This window comes from Schistocerca piceifrons, chromosome 5 (genome assembly GCF_021461385.2).
Source record: "Schistocerca piceifrons isolate TAMUIC-IGC-003096 chromosome 5, iqSchPice1.1, whole genome shotgun sequence".
NCBI classification, from domain to species: domain Eukaryota; kingdom Metazoa; phylum Arthropoda; class Insecta; order Orthoptera; family Acrididae; genus Schistocerca; species Schistocerca piceifrons.
Window position 1 is genome coordinate 623,999,491 of NC_060142.1, and position 27,597 is coordinate 624,027,087.

Genomic DNA, 27,597 nt, shown 5'->3' on the forward strand with positions numbered 1-27,597 from the left:
ATGTCAAGAAGAGGCTTACGAGATGAAGAAATCGAACGATTATTGTGTGAAATTCCATCAGACGAGGATTCCACTGTTGACACCACAGATGACGAATCTGATTATGAAGCAAGCATTGTTGCGGAGGCTATTGTGTCGTCTGAAGGCGAAGTTTCAGAGAGCGAGGAAGAAAGTGAGTCCACTCCGCCAAAACGCGCTGCTGACACAGCGCCAACTTGGGGACAACAATTCAATGCTACCTCAGGAATGCAGTTCGACAGTGAATCAGGACCAAGTGCTTTTATTAGGGACATTGATGATCCAGAACCTATCGATATATTCGAAAAAATATTTCCAAAAGAGCTAGTTCAGCTAATCGTTTTCCAAACAAATTTATATGCGACGCAATCTGGCAAGTCTTTCACTCCAACAACTGACAATGAAATACGAACTTTCCTGGGAATCAACATTTTGATGGGTATAAAGCGTATGCCAGCATACAGAGACTACTGGTCTAGTGCCCCAGAACTTCATGATCGTTATATTGCATCTCTGATGGCAGTAAATCGGTTTGGATGGTTACTGAGGAACATTCATCTGAATGATAACACATTGCATCCAGAAAAAGGACACCCAGGTTATGACAAACTGTACAAGCTGCGACCAGTGATCAAGATACTATCTGAATCTTTTTCCAAGTGTTACCAACCCAGCAAACACCTAGCAATTGATGAGTCAATGATCAAATTCAAAGGCCGCAACAGTATGAAACAATACATGAGAGATAAACCCATAAAGCGTGGTTACAAAGTGTGGATGCTGTGTGACAAGACCTCTTACAACTTGAAATTTGATATTTACACCGGAAAAGTAGGTGACACAGTGCAAACAGGCCTTGGGGAGCATGTAGTGCTGAGTTTGTCCTCTGAACTCGTAAATAAAGGCCATTATCTTTATTTCGACAACTATTTCAATAGCTATAACTTGTTGGCTGGTTTACAGCAGAGAAACATATATGCCTGTGGGACAGTTCAACCAACAAGGAAACATTTACCCAAATTAAAAACAGACAAAGAATTAAGCAGAGGTGAATTTGACTGGAGGGTCAGCAACTGTGGCATCCTCTACTTGAAGTGGAAAGATAAGAGAGCTGTTCATCTCCTTTCAAATTTTCACAGTCCTGAAGTTACTACAGTGACTCGCCGTGAAAGAGATGGTTCACGCATAGAGCTACCTTGTCCTCAAGCAGTGATGGATTACAATGCACACATGAACAATGTCGACAAGTTCGACCAACTGAAAAAATCATATGAAATAAGCCGGAGAAGTAAAAAGTGGTGGCACCGAATATTCTTTCACCTGCTTGATGTCAGTATCGTCAACAGCTATATAATTTGGAAGGAACTAGGCGATAGAGAAAAAATGACTGCCAAAGTCTTCAGGATGAGTATCCTGCAAAGCTTAGTAACCCAGAAAACACCATTGAGGCCATCTAGACTTCATGAGAGTCAAGTCCACGTAAAGAAAAACAAGCCATATGTTTCCTCACGCCAGCGTCTCGACAATTCATCCCACCAGCCAGAGCGTACTACCGCCAGACGTTGTGCGAAATGCAGTACAAAAAAGAAGCAAGTGCGCACTTTCTGGATGTGCGCTGAATGCAAAGTGCCTTTGTGCCTTAGCAAAACAAAAAGGTGCTTTCAAGATTTTCACAAAAAGGAATAAGAAACATATTTTATTTGTAAGGTTTGTAATTTGATTTTGTATTGTAAATGACCAATTGCCAGAAATAAAATTATTTTACATTAATTATACTAATTATTACTGCTTAGAGTAGACTTTAAAGGTGAGTTACAAGCACAAACCAAGATATCTCAAAAACTTTAGGTACGGCCCTAAGTGGCATGGTGGTATATTATATATACCACCATCTAAAACCAAAATCAATACAATAAAAAATTTTAATTCATGTTTTCCTTTATTAGCAACCCCACCAGACATAGAAAATGCATGTTTTATTAAAAAATTAATTAAACATAAAATCTGTGCATCAAAGAGTTAACAGCGATAAGAAGAGCAATAAGGAAATTGACGGAGATCCGAAATGTGAAATAATTTAGGTGAAGGTCATGGTTAAAGCAGGCTCAGAAATGGTAATTGTATGTCTCTATAGGCCCCCTGGCTCAGCAGCTGTTGTGCCTGAGCACCTGAAGGATAATTTGGAAAATATTTCGAGTAGATTTCCCCACCATGTTACAGTTCTGGGTGGAGATTTACATTTGCCGGATATAGACTGGGAGATTCAAACGTTCATAACGGGTGACAGGGACAAAGAATCCAGTGAAATTTTTTTAAGTGCTCTATCTGAAAACTACCTTGAGCAGTTAAACAGAGAATCGACTCGTGGCGATAACATATTAGACCTTCTGGTGACAAACAGACGCGAACTATTTGAAACAGTTAACGCAGAACAGGGAATCAGCGATCTTAAAGCGGTTACTGCATCGATGATTTCAGCCGTAAATACAAATATTAAAAAAGGTAGGAAGATTTCTCTATTTAGCAAAAGTGACAAAAAGTACCTGACGGCTCAACACAAAAGTTTTGTCTCAAGTACAGATAGTGTTGAGGGTCAGTGGACAAAGTTCAAAGCCTTCGTACAATATGCGTTAGATGAGTATGTGCAAAGCAAGATCGTAAGAGATGGAAAAGAGCCACCGTGGCACAACAACAGAGTTAGAAAACTGCTGCGGAAGCAAAGGGAACTTCACAGCAAACATAAACATAGCCACAGCCTTGCATACAAACAAAAATTACACGAAATGTAATGTGAGGAGGGCTATGCGAGAGGCATTCATCGATTCCAAACTAAAGTTCTATGTACTGACTTGGCAGAAAATCCTAAGATATTTTAGTCTTATGTAAAGCGGTTGGTGGATCAAAACAAAATGTCCAGACACTCTGTGACCAAAATTGTACTGAAACAGAGGATGACAGACTAAAGGCCGAAATACAAAATGTCTTTTTCCAAAGCTGTTTCACGGAGGAAGACTGCATTCTAGTTCCTTCTCTAGATTGTCGCACAGATGACAAAATGGTAGATATCGAAACAGACGACAGAGGGATAGAGAAACAATTAAAATCGCTCAAAAGAGGAAAGGCCGCTGGACCTGATGGGATACCAGTTCGATTTTACACAGAGTAGGCAAAGGAACTTGCCCTCCTTCTTGCAGCGTGGTACCGTAGGTCTCTAGAAGAGCGTGGCGTTCCAAAGGATTGGAAAAGGGCACAGGTCATCCCCGTTTTCAAGAAGGGACGTCGAATAGACCGATATCTCTAACGCCGATCATTTGTAGAATTTTGGAACACGTATAATGTTCGAGTATAATGACTTTTCTGGAGACTAGAAATCTGCTCTGTAGGAATCAGCATGGGTTTCGAAAAAGACGATCGTGTGAAACCTAGCTCGCGCTATTCGTCCACGAGACTCAGAGGGCCATAGACACGGGTTCCCAGGTAGATTCCGTGTTTCTTGACATCCGCAAGGCATTCGATACAGTTCCCCACGGTCGTTTAATGAACAAAGTAAGAGCATATGGACTATCAGACCAATTGTGTGATTGGGTTGAAGAGTTCCTAGATAACAGAACGCAGCATGTCATTCTCAATGGAGAGAAGTCTTCGGCAGTAAGAGTGATTTCAGGTGAGTCGCAGGGGAGTGTCGTAGGACCGTTGCTATTCACAATATACATATATGACCTTGAGGATGACACCGGAAGTTCACCGAGGCTTTTTTGCGGATGATGCTGTGGTATATCGAGAGGTTGTAACAATGGAAAATTGTACTGAAATGCAGGAGGATCTGCAGCGAATTGACGCATGGTGCAGGGAATGACAATAGAATCTCAATGTAGGCAAGTGTGATGTGCTACGAATACATAGAAAGAAAGATCCCTTATCATTTAGCTACAATATAGCAGGTCAACAACTGGAAGAAGTTAATTCGATAAATCATCTCGGAGTACGCATTAGGAGTGATTTAAAATGGAATGATCATATAAAGTTGATCGTCGGTAAAGCATATGCCAGACTGAAATTCATTGGAAGAATCCTAAGGAAAGTCAGTCCGAAAACAAAGGAAGTAGGTTACAGTACGCTTGTTCGCCCACTGCTTGAACACTGCTCAGCAGTGTGGAATCCGTACCAGATTGGGTTGATAGAAGAGATAGAGAAGATCCAACGGAGAGCAGCGCGCTTCGTTACAGGATCATTTAGTAATCGCGAAAGTGTTACGGAGATGATAGATAAACTCCAGTGGAAGACTCTGCAGGAGACACCCTCAGTTGCTCGACACGGGCTTTTGTTGAAGTTTCGAGAACATACCTTCACCGAGGAGTCAAGCAGTATATTGCTCCCTCCTACGTATATCTCGCGAAGAGACCATGAGGATAAAATCAGAGAGTTAGAGCCCACACAGAGCCATACCGACAATCCTTCTTTCCACGAACAATACGAGACCGGAATAGAAGGGAGAACCGATAGAGGTACTCAAGGTACCCTCCGCCACACACCGTCAGGTGGCTTGCGGAGTATGGATGTAGATGTAGATGTAAATATAGCATTTTTGGGACCTGCTTTACTCGTGGTATTCTTAATAGCGTCAAGAATCTACGGGTACAGTTGAAAAACCGGCCTCAGTTATTGGAAGACAGTTCACTTAACATAAGGTATCTGTGTAATACCAAACATTACGAATGTTCCGTCCATTCAACACAGATATTTACTGAATTTCTTAACATATAATTTGGTGATCTGCCGTTTGGGTACCACAAAGTGACCTGAATGCTCAGCATGCTCAGCAGGCTCAACATCTCCGGACATTGACGAGAATATTAATCATTACCGCAGAAAAATCAAGCTGTGACCATTATACTTCTATACACAGTCAGCCTTCGGCACGACTCCCATTTCCCAATCATGGATGGATTGGAGGAGAACTTCGCTGTAGGAATATGAGTTTTGCCTCTTCAGAAGACGTTTCACAGCGAAACTCATCTCGATGTCATTCTGGAAACACGTGCTACGCAATGGTGTCTTCAATCGAGAACAGAGGGTAAGAGCACTGGATGCCATGTCATTAGAATACGAAGTGTGAGATAAAATATGATAGCACAGAAAAAGCGTGTATTACTATATCTTGTGCTGGATGAGTTCCCAATGGACAGCTCCCTGCAGTGCTGTTTCTTGACCGGTGCCCGTAACAACCTCTTCAGGAGATTTCGGTTGTATGCTCATCATATGCTGGAGCACTGTTGTCGTACTGTCTCCCCAGTGTAACATGCATTGTAGCTGCACTGTTCTTCAAAGTGAGAAACGAAATATTGAAAGATACTCAAATTTATCAGTTTGGCTCGTCTTGCTTCCTACTACGATGCTGTGGCACAGGCATTTCATATCTGCTAGGACTGGAGGCACATAATATCGTGCTCAAAACTATCTGCTCTGTCTGATCTGCTTGCAGCCCACGTGAATACCTACCTTGCAGGTTCACTAATGTCTTCTCGGTATAGTCGTTTGGCTATGTAAAGTGGTTACCGCAAATGACCACTGGCGAATACTACATATTTGGCATTCAATCCAGATAATAATTAATACCACGATATTTTAGATCCCAGGGAACTCGTTATTAGAGGTGAAAAAGTCCTTAACGTTTGTATACTAAAATTTATTACAATAAATGGCTTCCTAGAAATGATTTTTATGAATATACAATTTGATTGTCTAGTGTATGGCACTCAATTATTTGATTGCGTTTCTGTTTGGGTCTCTCACTGCCAGCTCTACATACTTTCGTGGTAGTCCTGAAATGACACAGATCATATCCGAGGTCAAAAGTGCGTAACACCTTACTAATGCCTGAAGTTTTGGGCAGGCTCGTATTACCAGTACTACTTGTTTCTTTAGTGTAGACTTTCGTCATAAGATTATCACGATAAATTTTAATTCATGTCTACTAGAACAGTCTATTTTGCCTGGCGCTTAGCTCTTTTGTAGCGTTTTATTGAACATAACAGAAAAACGTAAGAGAACCTAATCATAAACAACATATTCTCTCGCATTAACTAAATTAACTAATGTACATGACGATGGCCGTCTATTCTCCCGGAATCCTTAATCGTGGCCCTCAGAACCCTCTTACCAACATTATACTGGTAAGTTTAAAAAAAATTGAAATTCGTAGTGTTTCGAGATGCATTTTAGGATCAAACTCTACGAATACAGTTGTAATTAATGTAGACCAGTCTGCAGATGCCTTGCATTAGACGCAACGCGTCTCGTGAATTAATAAAGGAATTAAATTAATTTTGAACCAAGACTTTCGTCTTCACATTGTGCATGCTGACTGCTGTACCAACACGCCATGAAGTCGAAATCCCTTAACAATTAATGTGACTTGATGCAGTAATTTTTTATTGACATTCGTAAAATTGCATATTATGACTTAATAAAATAACAATACTACTACTACTACTACTACTAATAATAATAATAATAATAAATGGTGATTATAAAACTAATAATAAACACAGTATTTCCTTGTACATATTAACGCTGTCATCTGCTGCTACTACATCTACTACTACTAATACTAGAAACTCCAGTTTAATCCCTCCCCTTGCACCGAACTTTCATTGTTCGCTGTAAACTGCAAAGTATTTCGAAACAAATGAATCTACTTCACCAGATTATTTCTTGGCATGAATAATGATGTACATTTGTGAAAAATTTACAAAGCTCTAAAAAGGTGTTATTTCCGAAAGAATTGCATGGTTATAGTGGGGTATAAGCTTTACATTCATGCATGTCATTTAGGCCAATATTTTACGTTTTGGATCAATGTTTTCGTTTACTTTCCAGAAATTTTCAATGAGTCATCCTCAGGACTCCCAAGAAACATCGAAACGGTAGTCAAATTCGTCCAATACGTTTGCGAACTTGCACAGGATTGCTGTAGTCCCTGATAATGGTATGAGGTAGTACCATGGGATAAGTTGAGCTTTGAGGACCAATGATGCAGTGCGAGATATGTATGCCTCTTACTGTCGATCTATCGATATGATAGGTCATTGTTAAGAAATAGTAGGAGGAGGAGATAAGTGTTTAATGGCCTGTAGACGACGAGTTCATCACAGACGGGGCACAAGCTCGGATTAGGGAATGATGGGGAAGAAAATACGCCGTGTCTTTTGTCAAAGGAACCATCCCGGCAAAATCACGGAAATCTAAATTGGGGTGGCTGGATCCGTGTTTGAAACCACGTCCTTCAGACTGCGAGTCCGTTGTGCTAAACACTGCCCCACTCCTCTCTGTTTAAGAAATTATGTTGGATGCAGAATCTACTGCAGCGATGTTCCGTCCAGTTGAAAAATAAAGTTCTTGGAATGTTTTCACCGTTGCGTAACGAGACAGTAAGAAAGTTAGCTATCTACATCTGGAAGATCCTTACTGACAACCGCATGAACTAGCAACTTACAAATGGTGCCAAAATAAATTTTCAGTTTCGGTGCTTTATTTAAAATTCAGCCCAAGTGTTTATCTTCACTCATGTGGAAATTGCCGGCCGCGTAGGCCGAGCGGTTCTAGGCGCTTCAGTCAGGAACCGCGCGACTGCTACGGTCCCAGGTTCGAATCCTGCCTCGGGCATGGATGTCTGTGATGTCCTTAGGTTAGTTAGGTTTAAGTAGTTCTGAGTTCTAGGGGACTGATGACCTCAGATGTTAAGACCCATTTGAATCGTGTAGAAATTACGGTCTTCGGAAACTGAACTAATCTATTGGAACCATCCAACATGTGAACTGTATTTATCACCTCAGCAACACCTGCAGCTACATTAATAATTATTAGACATTCATAGCACACTGTCGTTGCCCCCGAATTCAAGGTATTGTCAGTGTCGTCAGCGTTATGTCCTTATCACAACAGAGTTGGTGGTGATGACGATGCGTGAGAACAGAGAGGAGGTGCACTCTTTTGGCGACGACAACATGCGATGCACATACCTGCACAAATGGTATTGCTTAATGCTTTTACATTCATCGTATTCCATGGATCCCCTCGAGGACGACTAACTACCTGGATGTGGAACTAGTCAATATGTACTGTAACTAAATACAAGGGTGGTCTCGGAAATTAATCTTTATCTCTGCTAGATTCAGAGTGCATCTCAGAGTCTTGAACTGCCACCATAACCGTTTGGAAGCAGTGCTTGCTTAGAAAACCGGTAGTTTAGCTAGTAGCTCTTACCCGATCGACCCGAGTCAACTTCAAACTTCAGCAGCTCATGCCCGACGTAAGCGCCAGCCGGAGTCTTTGTACAGACTCATGCGCTACGCCGGGACAAGAGCCTCCAGCTGGCCGACGTACAACGCTCGCTGCCCAGCTCTCAGGGAACGTATAGCACGTTCACGAGGTAGGGCTAGCTGCCGGTTTACTGCATTCACAGCGAAGTTGTGGAAGGACGTGCGCCGAGCGGGATTAGCCGAGCAGTCTAATGCGTTGCAGTCATGGACTGTGCGGCTGGTCCCGGCGGAGGTTCGAGTCCTTCCTCGGGCATGGGTGTGTGTGTATGTTTGTCCTTAGGATAATTTAGGTTAAGTACTGTGTAAGCTTAGGGACTGATGACCTTAGCAGTTAAGTTCCATAAGATTTCACACACATTTGAACATTTTTTGGAAGGACGTGCGATACTGAATTACCAAGGAATGATGAGGAGAGTTTAAAGTTCCCTAAAGCGGTAGACACTGCAGTCGGCAATAGGGAGTTCAGATGAGGAAGAATGGATGTCTTTTTAAAAGTGGGCAGGCACAGAAGTTGGACAAACAAATGCGGTTACAAGAGAGGTCTTTTCAAATAAAGATGGGATAGCGGTGGGATAGCAGAAGAAATGCTTCAACTGATTGACGAAGCAAGGAAGTACAATAATGCCCAGGAATAGAAAGAAGTATTTAGGAATGAAGTCAAGTGGAGATATTCAGGGATATTATAATTAACTTTCGCTGCGTGAGAGGGTCCCCCTCCCCTCCCCCCCCACCCCCCCTTCGCACCTCCTGTGTAAAACGAGTGATCGTAGGACAATGAAACTTTATGGAAACATTTGGTGAGTACACGTGGAAGGGAAATAACGACCAAAACCGTTGAAAGAAAAACAAAACATTTTAATTTCCACATGAGACCGCAAATTTGTTAACTGCGTGCCATATTTACGATCCAAGAAGCTTCTCAGTGTACAACCATTTGCATCCACGTGAGCCTGGAACCGCATAAGAGACTGCTGCAATGCTGCCCGAAACATTGCAGTTGGGATGTTGGCTGTTGTGAGGCGGCTCGTACACTGCTTGAAGCTCGCACATTGCGTTATGCATTCTCAAGCCATGTGGATGTGAGATTCTCGTTAATTTCGTTCTGAAGCGATTTGAAATTCTTTGCATTATTGTTGTTAAATTCAGTGAGTTTACTTTCCTGTCTGTCATTAAATTCAGTGAGTTTACTCAGTAGTAATGGTAAAACATCATTACTTGGAGCAGGTAGTACAACTTTACTCTTCTGTGTTAAAGCAGAAGCAGTACCTACATTCCCACTAACAGAAGTAAAGGCAAAATTACTCCGCTCTATTGGAGTGGCAACCAGACCTGAATTTCCACCGAAAGTGGGGAAAACAAAATTACTCTGCACTTTTGAGGCGGAATCAACGCTGGAATTTCTGATAATGAGTTCGGTTTGCGTCACTGTATTGTCATGTCCTAAATTGCGTGTAGCACACAGTTGTTCATCACGCATTGCTGGCCTACATTGATCGCCTACATTCCGATTCTCCGCAGTATTGTTCGAAAATTCCCGGATCTCAATATTCTCAAAAGAATTTTCTACTCTCTGTTCCGAATTTTCAGAAACTGCGTTTGAAACCGCTCCTACACTCATGTTCGCAACCGTATCTACGTTCGTGTTTGCAGTAGCATCTGCATTATTTTCCATTTTCTTTTGTGCTCGCGTCATCACTGTCGCAATACGAAGGAAATCATGTCACTAAAATACACCGCTATCCTAAAAATTCCACTGTTCAATTAACTATTACACAATGCACCAACAAAATCAAAGACAAAACTGCTGAGATAAAATTTTGTGTTAATATAAAGTAGTGCGCAAGCGATCAAAATGCTGTGCCTCCACTAATGATTACTGTCGCGTAAGCCTGCAGTTGGCAGTAAAAAGACGAAGCATATCTAACTACGACTCAGCCAAAAAAAAAAAAAAAAGGTATCCTGGCAGGCATGTCGACAGGTGAAAGTCGTGAGCTCTATCTTCTTATCTCGTGTTTTCTACTGAAAATCTCGTGCTTGTACTCTTGTTAACTTTACCATTACAGAGATCGCCTAAACCTTTTAAATTGATTCTGTGCGCAACAAATAACTTACTTGGTCTTTCTGCTGCCACTGCTTGATCTTCTTCTTTCCATTATTTAACAAAAACATAAAAAACCTATTATTCAAGCTGAGTGCAATGCATGATTTGTATGGCGGCTTCTGCTGTTGCTGCGGCTGCTGATGCTTACTACAACTACATATCATTCAAGAGAAAGGGTTTGCTCAAATCTAAACTCGATTTTTTTTAGAAAACTATATTCTGAAAGCGATTCTTTCTCATTCAACTAACAAAACGCTAGAAGCTCTTTGAACAATCGCTTCGTATGTAAATCTGCCTCCAGTGGCATTAAAGCAATATTACAAATTAATCAAACTCTTGAGACAGACTGAAGTACTTCTCAATTAAATACATAGTGAAACAATTTCCTGACAATTACAAAAGAAATCAATGACAAAATCAATACTTAATCTAACAATGGTTTCCCTTAAGAATTCTATTCCTATCATTATCAAAATTGCCGTCTGCTGCCACTCACATACACAAACCCTTTTCTTTAAATTAATAATCGGGCTGAAAATTATAAAAAATGTCAACTCACTACCAAATCCTGTGTCGCTGCTGCCGGACACGGCAGTACGGCAGCTCGGCGACGACCCCTCGCCCAACACACGTGCGCACCACAGCAGGCGGGCCCCTACACTGGCCTCCTAACTACCACTAGTTAATCCGTGCACTGCGAAGCGCGACAACATCTTAGATTCCTGAGCTTGAGTATGCGCGCTGTAGCCAACCTTTACATCCTAAGAGAGTATTGCCAACTCTCACTATTTCTTGATATTATCCTGTACCTATGTCAGCTTGTTTTGCTCACACATTCTACTTATTTGATTGCGAAGTTACTTCATGTTTTATTGAAGACTAATGTAACTTTTCTCTTATCAAAAATTACAAGTTTCGTACAAATTTTGAACTTCTTCAGACTAGTTAAAACAAATAAAAGACATTCTTAGTTCGAACTTTCGTAAGCAAAAAAAAAAAAGTATATAAAATAAAAAAAGGTTGAATGGCTCTGAGCACTATGGGACTTGACATCTGAAGTCATTAGTTCCCCAGAACTTAGAGCTATTTCAACCTAACTAACCTAAGGACATCACACACATCCATGCCCGAGGCAGGATTCGAACCAGTGACGGTAGTGGTCGAGCAGTTCCAGGCTGTAGCGCCTAGAACCGCTCGGCCACCCCGGCCGGCGTGCAGCTGTCTTACGTCACTAATGCACATACTTTACAAAGTCAGGAACTACAAAGGAGAGTGTGCAAGTGTTTTAGGAAATGTCGCCTTCAGGATATTGTACATAAAGATCATAAAGTCATTATGTTACAACAAAACAGCTGCAAAGATAAAATGAATTTCTAAGGTTTAGTGATACTTGGCGAATTTGAGCACTGAAATGAATCAATGGCAACAGGTGAAAATATGTGTCGGACTGCCGCTCGAACTAGGATTATTCGCATTTTTTATCACCTTCATGCCGGTGCAGAGAGGGTGGGCTATGAACGAAACCCAGTACCTGGCCACGATGCCTCCGCCTTTCCGTTCCTGAACCGCCCCTTCCGTTTTTGTAACAGGAACGTAGATTAAACAATCAAGCTATATTGGCACAGTCGTGCCCTTCTAGGGGTAAAAAAAGTGTGTGAACAGCAATGACAAAACTGAAACACTGCGTAAAGGCCGCTTTCCGGTGGAACCAACATCGAACACTACACTCGCTGCTACAAGCGGAAAGACGTCCAGGGTTCTTTCTAACCCACTGCCGGGCCGGGAACTTCTTCACAAGAAAGTGTCCTCGTGGTTCTGTCTCTCTCAATAAATTGACGCGAACATAAGGTTAACTTCTCATACCCACCACACCCCAAGTGCGTGGAGAGTCCAAGACGACACTAATCACGTAATTAGCAAAGTACTGGCGGTAGCGCGCGCGTCATCGGAGAGGAGGGAATCGATCCTGTAGGAAGGTCCGCAAATCGAGAAAGTGCTTGTCACCATCCCGGTAAAGATACAGTATGGTCAAACGTGTCATCCATGACGCGACATGCACCTTATTATGACGATAAAACGTCATATCCAGAAAAATAAGGTATTCTGGAGTCACTGCAGTTGTGCGCTGAATGACGGCCAGCACCAGTCTCGTCAACCTCCACATCTCCACGGCAGACCCACATATTATATGGAATACGTCCGTATCTGACAGACGGCACTGGATGCATAACGGAGAGAGTGCCACTCGTATGGAATGGAGTCTCTGGCAAGTCATATATTTGTGATTGACCACGAAATACCAGGTCCCTCAGACTTCTGAATCGAGGAGGGTGACGTGCACTAAGCGGCAGACCATCGACCAAGTAACCAAGGATATAAGGCTTTCAATTGGATTTCTGGGATGGCCTTGCATCGTTTGCCAGTAAACGTCACGAGACTTCTACAGATCTGCATGTCGGCAGGTCGGCGTAAATGAAACCCACAAAAAGATTAACTGGTGGTGGTTAGTGAAAGGCGGGTACCAGTTCTTCGATCAGAGTTTTCATGAAGCTGCACTTGCGGTGAGTTCACATCATCATAGTGACTTATGAACCAGCTGCCTTAGCCCTCCGCTTCGGCCACCCAAGAACGCTTCCCATCCGACCCAAATTCCAAGCCCTTTACACACTAATGACCTTGTGTATGTTATGTATGTATTGTATGTTAACCGGGGGGCCTAGAAACGATGGAGAGGCTTCGACCCCGCCACAGCCGCAGTGGTCCACAAGCCCAAAACGGCTACTGCAGTCCACTTCGCCCCTCCGCCGCCCCACACCAAAAAATGGTTCAAATGGCTGTGAGCACTATGGGACTCAACATCTGAGGTCATCAGTCCCCTAGAACTTCGAACTACTTAAACCTAACTAACCTAAGGACATCATAAATATCCATGCCCAAGGCAGGATTCGAACCTGCGACCGTAGCGGTCACGCGGTTCTAAACTGAAGCGCCTAAAACCCGGCCGGCGCCCCACACCAAACTACTCTTTCTGGGTTATTGTGCGGTTCGGACCCCAGTGGACCTACCCCTCCCCCCTCTCCCCCCAGGGTATGTCTCACGCCAGATGAGTGTAACCCCTATGTTTGTATGGTAGAGTAATGGTGGTGTACACTTACGTGGAGAACTTGTTAGCGCAGCAATTGCCGACATAGTGTAGCTGAGGCGGAATAAGGGGAAACGAGGCAGATGGAAAACCGCCTAAAAACCATCCACAGACTGTCCGGCTTACCAGACCTCGACACAAGTCCGTTGGGAGGATTCGTACCGGGGACCAGGCGCTCCTTCCCAATCCGAAAAGCTGTGCATTAGATCGCACGACTAACCGGGCGGGTTCTCAAACCCCTTACTCGTAGCTCCTGATTCCCGCAACAGATTGGTCAGGATGCGCATCCGCTCTGAAAGAACGGATCTGTGGTCGTCGTCACCTTGTTGACAAAGGGTGACAATTACTAAACTATATGAAAAAAACCTAAATTAGCTACAAACTGTGGCCTGCGCTCACTTTATTCAACATGTAAAAGAGTTTGACAGAGCACTGAAAGACCTGAGTCGAAACAAGGCCCCGGGAGTAGACAACATTCCATTAGAACTACTGACAGTCTTGGGAGAGTCAGTCCTGACAAAACTCTACCATCTGGTGAGCAAGATGTATGAAACAGGCGAAGTACCCTCAGACTTCAAGAAGAATATAATAATACCAATCCCAAAGAAAGCAGGTGTTGACAGATGTGAAAATTACCGAACAATCAGTTTAATAAGCCACAGCTGCAAAATACTAACACGAATTCTTTACAGTCGAATGGAAAAACTAGTAGAAGCCGACCTCGGGGAAGATCAGTTTGGATTCCGTAGAAATACTGGAACACATGAGGCAATACTGATCTTACAACTTATCTTAGAAGAAAGATTAAGGAAAGGCAAACCTACGTTTCTAGCATTTGTAGACTTAGAGAAAGCTATTGACAATGTTGATTGGAATACTCTCTTTCAAATTCTATGGGCGGCAGGGGTAAAATACAGGAAGCGAAAGGCTATTTACAATTTGTACAGAAACCAGATGGCAGTTATAAGAGTCGACGGACATGAAAGGGAAGCAGTGGTTGGGAAGGGAGTAAGACAGGGTTGTAGCCTCTCCCCGGTGTTATTCAATCTGTATATTGAGCAAGCAGTAAAGGAAACAAAAGAAAAATTCGGAGTAGGTATTAAAATTCATGGAGAAGAAATAAAAACTTTGAGGTTTGCCGATGACATTGTAATCCTGTCAGAGACAGCAAAGGACTTGGAAGAGCAGTTGAACGGAATGGACAGTGTCTTGAAGGGAGGATATAAGATGAACATCAACAAAACCAAAACGAGTATAATGGAATGTAGTCGAATTAAGTCGGGTGATGTTGAGAATATTAGATTAGGAAATTAGACACTTAAAATAGTAAAGGAGTTTTGCTATTTGGGGAGCAAAATAACTGATGATGGTCGAAGTAGAGAGGATATAAAATGTAGACTGGCAATGGCAAGGAAAGCGTTTCTGAAGAAGAGAAATTTGTTAACTTCGAGTATAGATTTAAGTGTCAGGAAGTCATTTCTGAAAGTATTTGTATGGAGTGTAGCCATGTATGGAAGTGAAACATGGACGGTAAATAGTTTGGACAAGAAGAGAATAGAAGCTTTCGAAATGTGGTGCTAAAGAAGAATGCTGAAGATTAGATGGGTAGATCACATAACTAATGAGGAAGTATTGAATAGGATTGGGGAGAAGAGAAGCTTGTGGCACAACTTGACCAGTAGAAGGGATCGGTTGGTAGGACATGTTCTGAGGCATCAAGGGATCACGAATTTAGTATTGGAGGGCAGTGTGGAGGGTAAAAATCGTAGGGGGAGACCAAGAGATGAATACACTAAGCAGATTCAGAAGGATGTAGGCTGCAGTAGGTACTGGGAGATGAAGAAGCTTGCACAGGATAGAGTAGCATGGAGAGCTGCATCAAACCAGTCTCAGGACTGAAGACCACAACAACAACAACAACAACGCCACTACAGATATTCGGTTTTAGATTCGATATGCCTGCCATTATTGGCGATGATGTGTTGCAGACGCATAGCGAATTTCTGCATGACCCGCTGAAGTGTTGGAACATCGTGCTGTCGATGACCTCCTGTATGTCTGTTTTCAGCTCAGCAATGGTTTTGGGGTTATTGCTGCACCTCGTCTTTACTACAGCCCCACAAAAAGGAGTCGCTTGTGTTCAGATCCGGAGAATATGGCGGCCAATCGACGCCCATGCCAGTGGCCTCTGGGTACCCCACAATCAGAATGTGGTCCCTAAAGTGCTCCTCCAGGACATGAAAAACTCTCCTGCTTCGATGCGGTGGAGCTCCGTCTTGCATGAACCACATCTTGTTGAAATCAGGGTCACTTTGGGTAATGAGGATCAAATCATCTTCCAAACCCTTCACGTACCGTTCAGTAGTCACCAAGCCGTCAAGGAATATCGCACCTATTATTCCGTGACTGGACATCGCTCACCACATAGTCACCCGTTGAGGGTCAAGAGACTTCTCGATAGCCAAATGCGGATTCTCAGTCCCCGAAATGCGCCAATTTTGCTTATCGACGAACCCATCCAAATGAAAGTGTGTTTCATCGCTAAACCACATCATCATGCGCATACTAATTTCCATCATGCCCCGCTGCCAACCATGCATTTTGAACGTTCTAACACGATCCGTACAGAGGTTCAATAAATGTCACCCTGCTTACAAATTTATAGGCATTGGCCTTGCCGCAGTGGATACACCGGTTCCCATCAGATCGCCGAAGTTAAGCGCTGTCGGGGGTGGCCGGCACTTGGATGGGTGACCATCCAGGTCGCCATGCGTTGTTGCCATTTTTCGCGGTGCACTCAGCCTCGTGATGCCAATTGAGGAGCTACTCGACCGAATAGTAGCGGCTCCGGTCAAAGAGAACCATTATAACGACCGGGAGAGCGGTGTGCTGACCACACGCCCCTCCTATCCCCATCCTCTTTGAGGATGACACGGCGGTCGGATGTCCCGATGGGCCACTTGTGGCTTGAAGACGGAGTGCTTTTGTTTTTTTACAAAGTAATGATTAGTATGTTGAACTGAAAGTGTAACGGAAGAGAATCTCGAACACATTTTCTTCAGAAGCATATTACTGGGATTCTTTTGTAGGCATCAGAGGATGCTGTTTATAGTGGCTCGGAAAGAAGTAAATCGTGCTGCTCAACTCTGCTGCTGGGCTGTAGTCGTCGCTCCCATCGGCCAGAGTAAACATTGTTGGTCATAACTGTCACAGTGTATGAAGGTGTGTTTATAATACGCCTTTATAATGTTCAAAAACTCCACGGTACTGAAAATCCTTTTGATCATTGAGCTGTTTGTCTGGCTCCTTAATGTGATGCATCAAAGTTTCTCATTCTTCCAGAATACTAAGGAAACGTCTATTTGGGGCTGTTTGCTTTACTTCCATTTGTTGTTCTACTTTATGTCTTTTGCTTCACACGGTTTACGGGTGTATGGAAACCGATTTTGTTATTTGTGCCTACGGGTTCCTTGAAGCAAGTATGGAAATTGCGTCCCGTCTGTCTCATTTAAAACTTCTCGCATTCTCTACGTTTTCATTTATACATTCCTAATCTGCTGGATTTTCCTGCGTAGTTGTCGATCTTATGTCGTACACTTATTTGATTTAAGCCTTGTGCACCGAATACTATCATGACTGTTTTAGGAAAAGCATCATTCTAAATTTTTCATATATTTGCCCTGTATGTAAGCGTTATATAGTTCATTTTCTTGGTGCGTACGGTTTACTTTCTCGAAAGGTGTTGTATGCTACTTTTAATTCTTTGATGTATTTTACTTACGCCATTCATTTTAAATCCATTGGCCACTTGCTTTCTTCATGGTGTCTAATTTGTGCTCCTTTTCGAATTCAGTCAATAGCAGCTTTCGAACTGTTAACTAAAGCAGTCTCTTTTATGCTCTGTGGTGTATAAAATGTATACCTTGCGACTACTTTCGTGTCGTCGTTTCTCATCCAAAATGATATTACATACGTTGCAAGAGAATTTGCACTATGAGTACAAATAAAAACATAGCGTCCGCAAGAACACTGGTTACTGAATGTGGTCTTCAGTGCTTGCGGTTCCACGATATCTGTGAGCAACTGCGACTTCTTCGGCAGCATACACCTCAAAGTCCGTGCGGCTGCGCTCCCGGGGAGAAGATGTCGCCATTAGGTTAACTGCGGCTAAGATTAACGGCTCAGAGCCAGCAGCCGCTCACACCGTTAATCAGGCAGACAGCTCAGACCTCATCAGGAGCTAGTGGAAGATTTATATGTCTCTCTCAGCACAAGGGCGGAACGCAGGTGAGATACGGTAGAGTAAGAAGTTCCGTATTTTCTTAAAAGCTAAGTGCTTTTCTAAATTTGTATTAATTTTTTGTTTATTTTACAATGAAAACTACGACATCGAGGAAGTATTGCGATTCATTTAGTTTCTATACTGTCTTACAAGGGCATTGTCAACTATCAGTTTACTATCGTCGTGTAAAACTTCGTACAGATTTTAGCGTCAAAGATTTTCCTTATTTTACTACTGTATTGTAAAGGACATTATATGCTTAGTAAGCCAGAGCGTTGCTATATTTAGACGTAATTTTTGGATGCTGTAATATTGTTTTGCTTCCATGGCCATTACCAAGCTAAGTGCTAGTATAAGGAGTTATTAGTGCGCATCTCTCTGTCTCTCTGCAACTAGTAAGAACTCAATCTTCCGCAACACATAACGCTGTCGCTAATATCTTGTACTGTTCCTTATCACAGGTGTAGTGCAGACGAAACTTTAGATGTTATGTAATGTCTAAGCAGTTGAATTTGATGTTGAGCAATATTCGCTGAGATCTAGTTAATGTTTTTCCTAAGTTTGACGGCTACAATTGACAGCTAGGTCAACGATGTTATATGATTATGTAATTGGCTTATTCACTTACGGATTTGTGTGTGGTATAGTAACTTCTTTCTTGATTCTTGTTGGTGTTGTCTTAGCTTGTAAATTTGTCTTATCCGTAATTGTTTTATATAATTTCAGTACCATTGTCAGCATTATTTTTATGTTTTAAGTCTGTCCGTTCGTTAAGAACTTTGTCTGGATATTTGCGTATGTGGGAGTAGATTTCTATTTCTCCTAAAAGCTCAGTATTGGGACCTTTCGTGTTATGTGCAGAACACGCAAAGCATCTTCGACCCAGTTTTCTTTGTATGTGGTTTAAGACTGTGGGTGAGTTCGTGTCCACTGTTTCTGGTATGTTCTAGGTATCTAATTTTAAATTTGTGCCTGTTTTGCCTGTACAAAATTTTTCGCAGTCATTACTATTAATTTTAATAACTAGTGCGAAAAATTCTGTAGAGGCCAAACAGGCGGAAATTTCAAAATCAGATACCGAGAACATACCAGAAATAGTGACAAAAATCCATTCAGTCTTCAAATGCATGCAAGAAACAGGAAGTCACAATGTAAGCCACATCGAAGATGCGATGCAAATTCTTGACGCACGCACGCAAATGTCCAGAAAAAAATTCTTAACGAACAAACTGACTTAAAATGTAAAAATTTTATTGACAGCTTCCTTGACATTATGGTTCAAATGGCTCTGAGCACTATGGGACTTAACATCTGAGGTCATCAGTCCCCTAGAACTTAGAACTACTTAAACCTAACTAACCTAAGGACATCACACACATCCATGCCCGAGACAGGATTCGAACCTGCGACCGTAGCGCCTAGAACCGCTCAGCCACTTGACATTATAAAACACGATTACGGGCAGGACAAATTTACAGGCTGAAACAATACTATCGAACTTTAGCATAAAATTTGCTACTACCACAGCCAACTCCACAGATGAGAAAACCAATTATGCAACCAATTGAATTCGTTTGTTTGGATGTCAATTGAAAATATCAAACGCAAGAAAAATATTAATTAGGTTTCAACGAATATTGCTCCAGAACAAATTCTACTGCTGAGACATTACATAATATCTGCGCTATGGTACGACACGAAGCAATACAAGGTGTCAGACACTGACAGCTTTCACAATATGCTATGGAAGTAAGTACCATAACAGATATATGCAAAACTGTAACTAGCTACAGTCGCAGATGTATGCACTAACAGCCCCATAAGTTTTCAGATAACTTTACAATGGCCATGGAGTGGAAATATAGCACAAAAAAATAACATCATCATAAAATGGCTTAAAAAATAGCAGCATTCTGGCTTACTAAATATATACTGTCCTTACAAAACGTCTATAAAGGTGCACGCCCAGAAGAATTCATAATATTGTAAAGGGGTTAGGACAAAATAATACAAAACTCTAAGGAATAAGAGTACATGAAGCTAACCTATGGAGTTATTCCACCTTATTCTACTAAAGCGGGTCATCTAGTGCTAGACAATATACACGCACCGGTGTACAGGAGAGGCAACCATTCAGTTTCAATTATCACCTCGAAAATGCCAATCTGAGACGATGAAGCGTGATGACAGCTACAGTTTCTCTCTACATATTCCCCCTTCAATTATATAAATTTTTCTTACTTGTCGGAGACATTAGTTGTTGAAGTCTGCATTTTCACTGTTCAGGAAACGTTACACCATGAAAATCACTTCGTGATTATTCTGGAAATGCCTGGCACCGAAAGGTTTCTTCGTCTGAGGAAAGAAAATATGGTGGGTTATGCAAAATTAGGTAGCCGAAAACCTGTTTTTAACCTATCTTGTGCAGAATGAGCTCGGGCATTGTGAGGGGTTAAAATTACCGTTTGGAAGTTTCCCTCTATTGTTACCAGGGGAACATACTTTCGTCAGACGTAACGGTGAATACTTTGACTGTGTTTCAAGAAGACTCTTCACACTACAAAACATGAAATTTTACTTCAACTTATTACGTAATTAAATCAAGATTTATTTAACTTGATACCCTTCTTTGCCATAGGAGCAGTGGTTAATTTGAGCAGTTTTGGACTAGCAAAGCACCACTTGACGCTCTGATTAACAGCACTGTTCTCTTGAGGAACAATGTTCAACATTAACAACACTACAATTTCATTTGAAACTTTAACTACTCGAAGGTCGCAGATGATGATGTTGACTGCTGTAGGCTGACGTCTCGAAATGGGGCAAACTCTTGCATGCTGAACACCATATTGGCCTCAGGAGCGTCTCCCATACGTCGTTGCGGATTTCAGCTAGCCTTCGCTAATGTCTTTGGTATCGATTCTCGCTGTCGACTTTGATGTGGCACCGGGATCTCTGGGCAGTGTCACTACCGTGACGCTTTCGCTTTGTACACTCAAGATGAGTAGGTGGTTAGAGTCATCCCAGCTGAAATGACATGGCTGCAACATTGACGTTACTGTCTCGATTACGGCCACTTTTTGAATAGGTGCAAGCAGTCCTGAAACCAAATATTCATAAAATCGTGAAAGATGTTGAAAACGGACAGATGAATGATTTTCACTTCCTCCATTGCCATCTCGATTGTGATTCTTCAATCATCTCTTGCGACCCCCCGTTCTTCACAGAGAGATGGTCTGCCACCTCATTCTTCGTTATGAAGAGATATTTGATCACACTGGAAACATCTACACCACTTATCCACAGTCGTGTGATGCTGCAGTGTTGGCGTAGACATCCATCTACTCAGTATGTGTTGTTTCAGCATTGTTCCCCTTTAAATGCAGTCAACAATTTTGCCGCATCATACTCCACTCTCTCAGTGGGCTGCACTACGTTATTTGGGCTCTTCTAGCAGTGTGCAGCGGTAGTATGGCGCCGGGTTTTCAAGTACTACCAGGGCTGCAGAAAGTACCTGCAAAACAAATAAAAAATTAATTACGTAATGTTACTTTTTCGAGGTGATAGCTATCACCTTTGGACTATTCCTCGTGGCTAGGAATGATAGAAGCTGAATGCAAAATATATTGCAGAATTTAAAATCTCTACGGCGCATCTCTCGGATTTCGAAAGAAGCATGATTTTTGGAAAACGACTGCTTTCACTGGTGCTAACAGAAGTCGATGTTGAGTATAACGACGTCCTATACCAAACGGGGAAAACACAACGGTGGCTTAAATTCCAAACTACCTGACCAGAAAGCGCAACACATCATTATCCCAGAAAACACCGAGATGGACACTTTTCTACAGAATGTACACTGCCTGACAATTGGTAAGGAACAGAGTCGTTGTTGGACAGGAATAATCACAGGCAGTGAAGGACGACATCAAACACAATATTAAAGTTTAAAAATGGTTCAAATAGCTCTGAGCACTATGGGACTTAACATCTATGCTCATCAGTCCCCTAGAACTTAGATGTACTTAAACCTAACTAACCTAAGGACATCACACAACAGCCAGTCATCACGAGGCAGAGAAAATCCCTAACCCCGCCGGGAATCGAACCCGGGAACTCGGGCGCGGGATATAAAAGTTTAGGTAATAGTGGTTGAGTGGAATATTTACAACAACAAATGGTACGTATTTCACCACATGGGAATGCAGAATAAAAGAAATAAGTAATGTTTATGCCTGACCCAGGTCTGGCTTCCGGGATCGATAACGGACTGTCAGTCAGAAATATGCCCTCCTCGAGTGCTAATGCACAGTTGGACCTGTTATTCGTGCTGGCTACCAAACTATTGAGGAGCCCTAAGGGAATATTGTCTCACTCTTCTCTCAAAGCGGTTTTCGGTTCTTGCACCATTCGGTTTGTTGTTGTTCTTTGAGAAACACGTTTGCAAAGAGCTTCCCAAGCATGTTCTAGAGGATTTAGGGCCGGTAATTACTCAGGTTATTCTATACGGTCAGTATGACTGACACATCAGCCGTTCTGTGTGGGCGGGCATTGTCGTCCATAACAAGAAAATCGAGACCTACCGCCCCACTACACAAAGGAACGTGATCCGAAGTAATCTATCTGCAATACTATTGTGCTTTAATGGTACCTCGAGCAAAGCTATGCAGCTGTGTTCGGCGTTTGTGCACAGTGGCTGCCAACACCACAAAGTCTAGGCCGGTAGTTCCCAAACTTTCTGAGCGCTTTACCTCTATGCATGATCAGATATTGACTTATGCTGTCCCCCCTCCCCCTCCCCTCTCTTGCTCCTTCAATCTCCGCCGTTATCACCATTGGTGTCTAACTACAGTTATTTTAGACATTTGGATTTTGTAGATGTTTCATGAAATCTAATGGGTGAATAAGACAATATGTACTGCTTTCCTCTAATCAACATTTTTTCTTTATTTTTACAGAATGATGCAGTTCTCATCGCATTTCTAGTGCTGCCTAGAGCACCTGAAAAGAGAAATCTAACTGTCTGCATTGAGGGTAGACACTTGTTACAAAACACGCTTCCTCTACAGTACTCCTCTCCCTACTGATTAGTACTTTACACATACCCCGCGCTGCCATGCAAAATTAAGCAAGTTACAATTTGTAATCTACACAAATTGTTTCTAAATCGCTGGGTTGCTGACTTCAGGCTGGCAGTCCTTTGTGTCTGACCACTGCCACCATAATAATAATAATAATAATATTAATAATAATAACAATAATAATTAAGATCCATACCAACGAAGCAAACATTATGCAATCACTGTTTTGTCATGAGCAGGCCGGAGTGGCCGAGCGGTTCTAGGCGCTACAGTCTGGAACCGCACGACCGCTACGGTCGTAGGTTACAATCTTGCCTCAGGCATGGATGTATGTGATGTCCTTAGGTTAGTTAGGTTTAAGTAGTTCTAAGTTCTAGGGGACTGATGACCTCAGAAGTTAAGTCCCATAGTGCTGAGAGCCATTTGGACGATTTGTTTTGTCATGCTGTCGATTACTTCGTTTACCTGTTACCAAATGAATATTGAAACAATTTCTGATCCATTGCGGTCACCGCATACAAGTAATTATTGGTAACTTACGTGACCAGTAAACAGTGATCTGAAAAGTAATAACACTAATTATCTTTATAAATAGTTGCGGTTTTGTGACTGAAACACAATATAACCCTTCTGTTTTACCCCTCAGAAAATGTTATTTTACCCCTCGGAAGGTAATTACCCTCCAGTTGCGAACCACCTCGGCAATATCTATGACGTTCATGAAAGTTCTGTGATGTATAATGTGTTCCTCACTCTCTCTCCACACTAACCGGTGGTTGGAATCGCTTGCCACAGTGAAGCGGGACTGATCCCAAACAGCATGTTCCCTACTCCAGCGAACTCTTCCTCAGCGAGGGCACGGCTGAAGTGTGGTATATTTAACAGACTTTCGAGCGTACAAACCAACGTTATTTAACCCCCTAGAAGTAGTTGATGCAGAGTCATGTGCACCGGCAACAGTTGCAAGGTCTGCAGTGATTTGCGTAGAGGTGATATGTCTGCTCCTTTCCGCCACTCGGGCTACGTATCGACCCTACTGTGGTGTGGCAGTCCGTCTGCGACCAGCGGCATGCTTCCGCTTAGCATTTCCATTTTCAGAGGCCTTTTTTGATCAGGAGGTGACACGTCCTGATACGTCCATTACTGTGGCCACAGTAGTGTTTGTATTGTATTTGTATTTGTATTTTAACCGGGGACCTAGAAACCACGGAGAGGCTCCGTCCCCGCCGCAGCCGCAGTGGTCCACAACCCCACGACGACTACCGCAGTCCACTTCACTCCTCCACCGCTCCACACCGAACCCAGGGTTATTGCACTGTTCGGCCCCCAGTGGGCCCCCCCCCCCCCCCCCCAGGGAACGTCTCACACCAGACGAGTGTAACCCTTATATTTGCGTGGTAAAGTAATGGTAGTGTACGCGTACATGGAGAACACGTTTGTGCAGCAATCGCCGACATAGTGTAACTGAGGCGGAATAAGGGGAACCAGCCCGCATTCGCTGAGGCAGATGGAAAAGCGCCTAAAAACGATCCACAGACTGGCCGGTTCACCGGACCTCGACACAAATCCGCCGGGCGGATTCATGCCGAGGACCAGGCGCTACTTCCCGCCCGGAAAGCCGTGCATTAGACCTCACAGCCAACCGGCGGGGAGGGGTCGCAGTAGTGATACTTGTAACACCACAGCTCTAATGCTGTACTGATTTATTTCGCTTTTGTTTCATTTAAATTGCATTGCTGTGCTTCTGTAAATGTGTGTGATTGAATCAATAACATAAAATTGTATACTGCTTTCTTTATACAAACTTTGATGTCATGGGTTGGTTCTATGCTGTGTAGCATATATTTCATTTAAACTCTTTGTCCCATTTGGAGGGAACAAAACTTACTACATATAATTGTAATTTTGTGTGAATAATTTTTTGTAGACATTTTAATATGTGCAAATGTTCTGTGTTATCCAATGCGTTTGTTTGCTGTTATGTAAACTGCTGATCCTCACTTAGGAATCTTAGTAATTTTGTGTATAAGACGTGTAGTGGTTCCCCTCGGGAACGGAACTGTGTAGCGCGCGCAAATTGTGGTTGGCTTAGGTGGAAAAGCTGGAACTGATAGTCAGTCGGGGACGAGCCAGCAGTCGGAGACGAGCTACGAGTCCGTGCACTGCCATTATAAAGGTGCATATTGTGCTGATTCAGAGAGAGGCTTTTCCTGCTTCTTTCCAAGGCCTCGGATGGATGGATAAATAGCTGGAACTATTCTGGAGTTTGTATCTATCATCGCCACCAAGAAATGACAGAGTCCAGCAATTCTGTCTGCGAATCCACCTACCAACATGCAGTTGCCACCACGTTGCGCAATCACTGTAACGTAATACTATAATGATGTACAGTGAAGGATCAGCGTAATGGAGGTGTTATTGTGCTCAAATATAAGGTAATTTATATCTGAATTTATGTACCAACCTTGATTTTTCTCCTCATCATAACACCTCTCAGGTTCCTTTCCGTTTGAACTAAAGTAATCACCGAGTGTCCCTACTGAAAGAACTTTTATGACCAATGTTATGCTAATAAATGCCTCTTGAACTTAGTAAAAAGAAAGTTAAAGTTAATATGGCAAGAGAGTGAGTTAAAGTAAATGTTGTTTGCAGAAAATAATTTTCCTATTAAAACTGCTTATTAAAGTGCTGTTGCCAACTGCAAAATTAAAAGTGCTTGAGACTGAGGCTTCTAAAATTTTGCTTAGCTAATGATCACCTTGATATCTGTAGTAAATTCTAAAAGGTGAGCCAGTTTCTTGCAATTTTGTTAACATTGTGTTTCGATGTAGTAAAAGTGAGAAAGCTGCTGTTGTGAAACGTTATACACTCTTGTTTGCTAAGTGTTTGTCTCTCTTGTGTATTAGAAGTGCATATTAATAGTAATGTTATAAAGACTATCCACTTTGTGTAAGCCCTGAAAGTAATAGGGTGTTTCGGTATCTCTTATAATTTCGCAAATAGTTTATGCTGCTCCAGTTGTTAGCTTCAATCTTAAAACATATGTGTGTCAGAGTTCATTGCACTCGCGTGTGGATAAGTCTAGCTTGTGTTTGTCCGTCATAGTTATACCTACTTTCTTAAACGAGAACGGTAATCTTTCTCTTGCCTAATTAGGGTGGCGACCGTTTCCCTTATTCTATAAACAGTATAGCTAGGCAAAATTTTGTTTGTTACTATTCAAATATTTACGTAATTCTGACTTTCATTTCCGATAAGCCACCTCCGTTAGGAACAACACGGTCAACATAAAATTCCTCTCAGAGGGTAACACAGCTCTGTTGCTTTGTGCCATAGTTGCTTTTACAAAATAGTTTTATGTCACAACCTGTTTCTAGCATTGAGGTTATGGTACAGTAGTAGCAGGTGGAAGTGTTATATACTGTGACCGGCTGCGAGCCGTCCAACTACTCGTCCACGATCGTAGGTACTTAGATTACGCCTTGCAAACATGTTGCCATACCACACGGAATTTCACACAAATCGGTTTCACAACAACCTTCGTCCAACACCATACTAAATGAACTGTCATATGCGTACAGTGCTTTCGCGCACAGGCTTCGCTGCAGTTAACGCGTCCCGCCCTCTACATTTCCTTTTCCAATCATTGGTCGTATGTTCCGTAACAATTGTCGGTTGTTCCGTAGCATCTGGCTGTTGTTCCTTAACAAGTGTCAGCTGTAACTTAGCAACTGTCAAGCAGAGCATCAAAGAAAAAAATTTTTATCTTTTTTAATCGCATGCAGCAAACATTCTGGGCGGAGCGGCTGTCTGAAAACCATTGATTACATCACCGAATCCTTGGTAACGACGAATTGGTATCAAGCACATAAAAATGGGAACAGCTACAATGGAAGAGCGTTATCTGTTCAGACGAATCTTCTTCCACATTATCCCCAACCATACCAAATATTACGATTAAAGACCGCTAGCAGCAGCCTATCGTTTCTGCCTTTTGGTAGTTGAGTAGCCTAATAGTGGTCCTGAATCACTCTGTTAGAGAGCGGAGCCCGCCGCTGTGACCGAGCGGTTCTAGACGCTTCAGTCCGGAACCGCGCTGCTACTACGGTCGCAGGTTCGAATCCTGCCTCTGGTATGGATGTATGTAATGTCCTTAGGTTAGTTAGGTTTAAGTAGTTCTAAGTCTAGGGCACTAATGATCTCAGATGTTAAGTCCCATAGTGCTTAGAGCCAATTTCGAAAAGAGAGCGGAGATATGTCAGTATTCTTGGAGTCAGTCTTCTACCAATGCTGCAAAAAACTTAAGCTGGTGAGTGGCCCATCCACCAAGGCCATAGAGGTCCCACAGACAAGTACAAAACTGTCTGAGACATCTAACAGTATAATTTCCATTTTGATGATAATTTTGGAGGACCAGCAGTAGAAACTGTTTCCTTCTTTGTGGCAGTGCAAGACATCGCTCAGCCTCAGCACTTGCAAAAAATCAAGAGTTTTTATTCAGCAGTGTGAATCAGTGATGGCGCTGTCAGCAGGAGCGCAACGGCACCAGCACTGACGCCACTCTGCGTGCGACGCCAGCTGGACATATCGTCCAGAACTGGGATTATGACCAAGTGAGCGACATGAGAACCCTGGAAACACCGAGCAGCTGA

At 42.5% G+C, this 27,597-nt stretch overlaps 1 protein-coding gene across 1 annotated transcript; it reads left to right on the top strand.

The window, feature by feature from the left end:
• LOC124799168 (piggyBac transposable element-derived protein 4-like) lies at positions 1 to 27,597 on the top strand. The gene is made up of 2 exons (XM_047262706.1): positions 1 to 849; positions 27,478 to 27,597. The coding sequence occupies exons 1-2, from the start codon at positions 1 to 3 to the stop codon at positions 27,595 to 27,597; spliced, it is 969 nt and encodes a 322-aa protein (XP_047118662.1).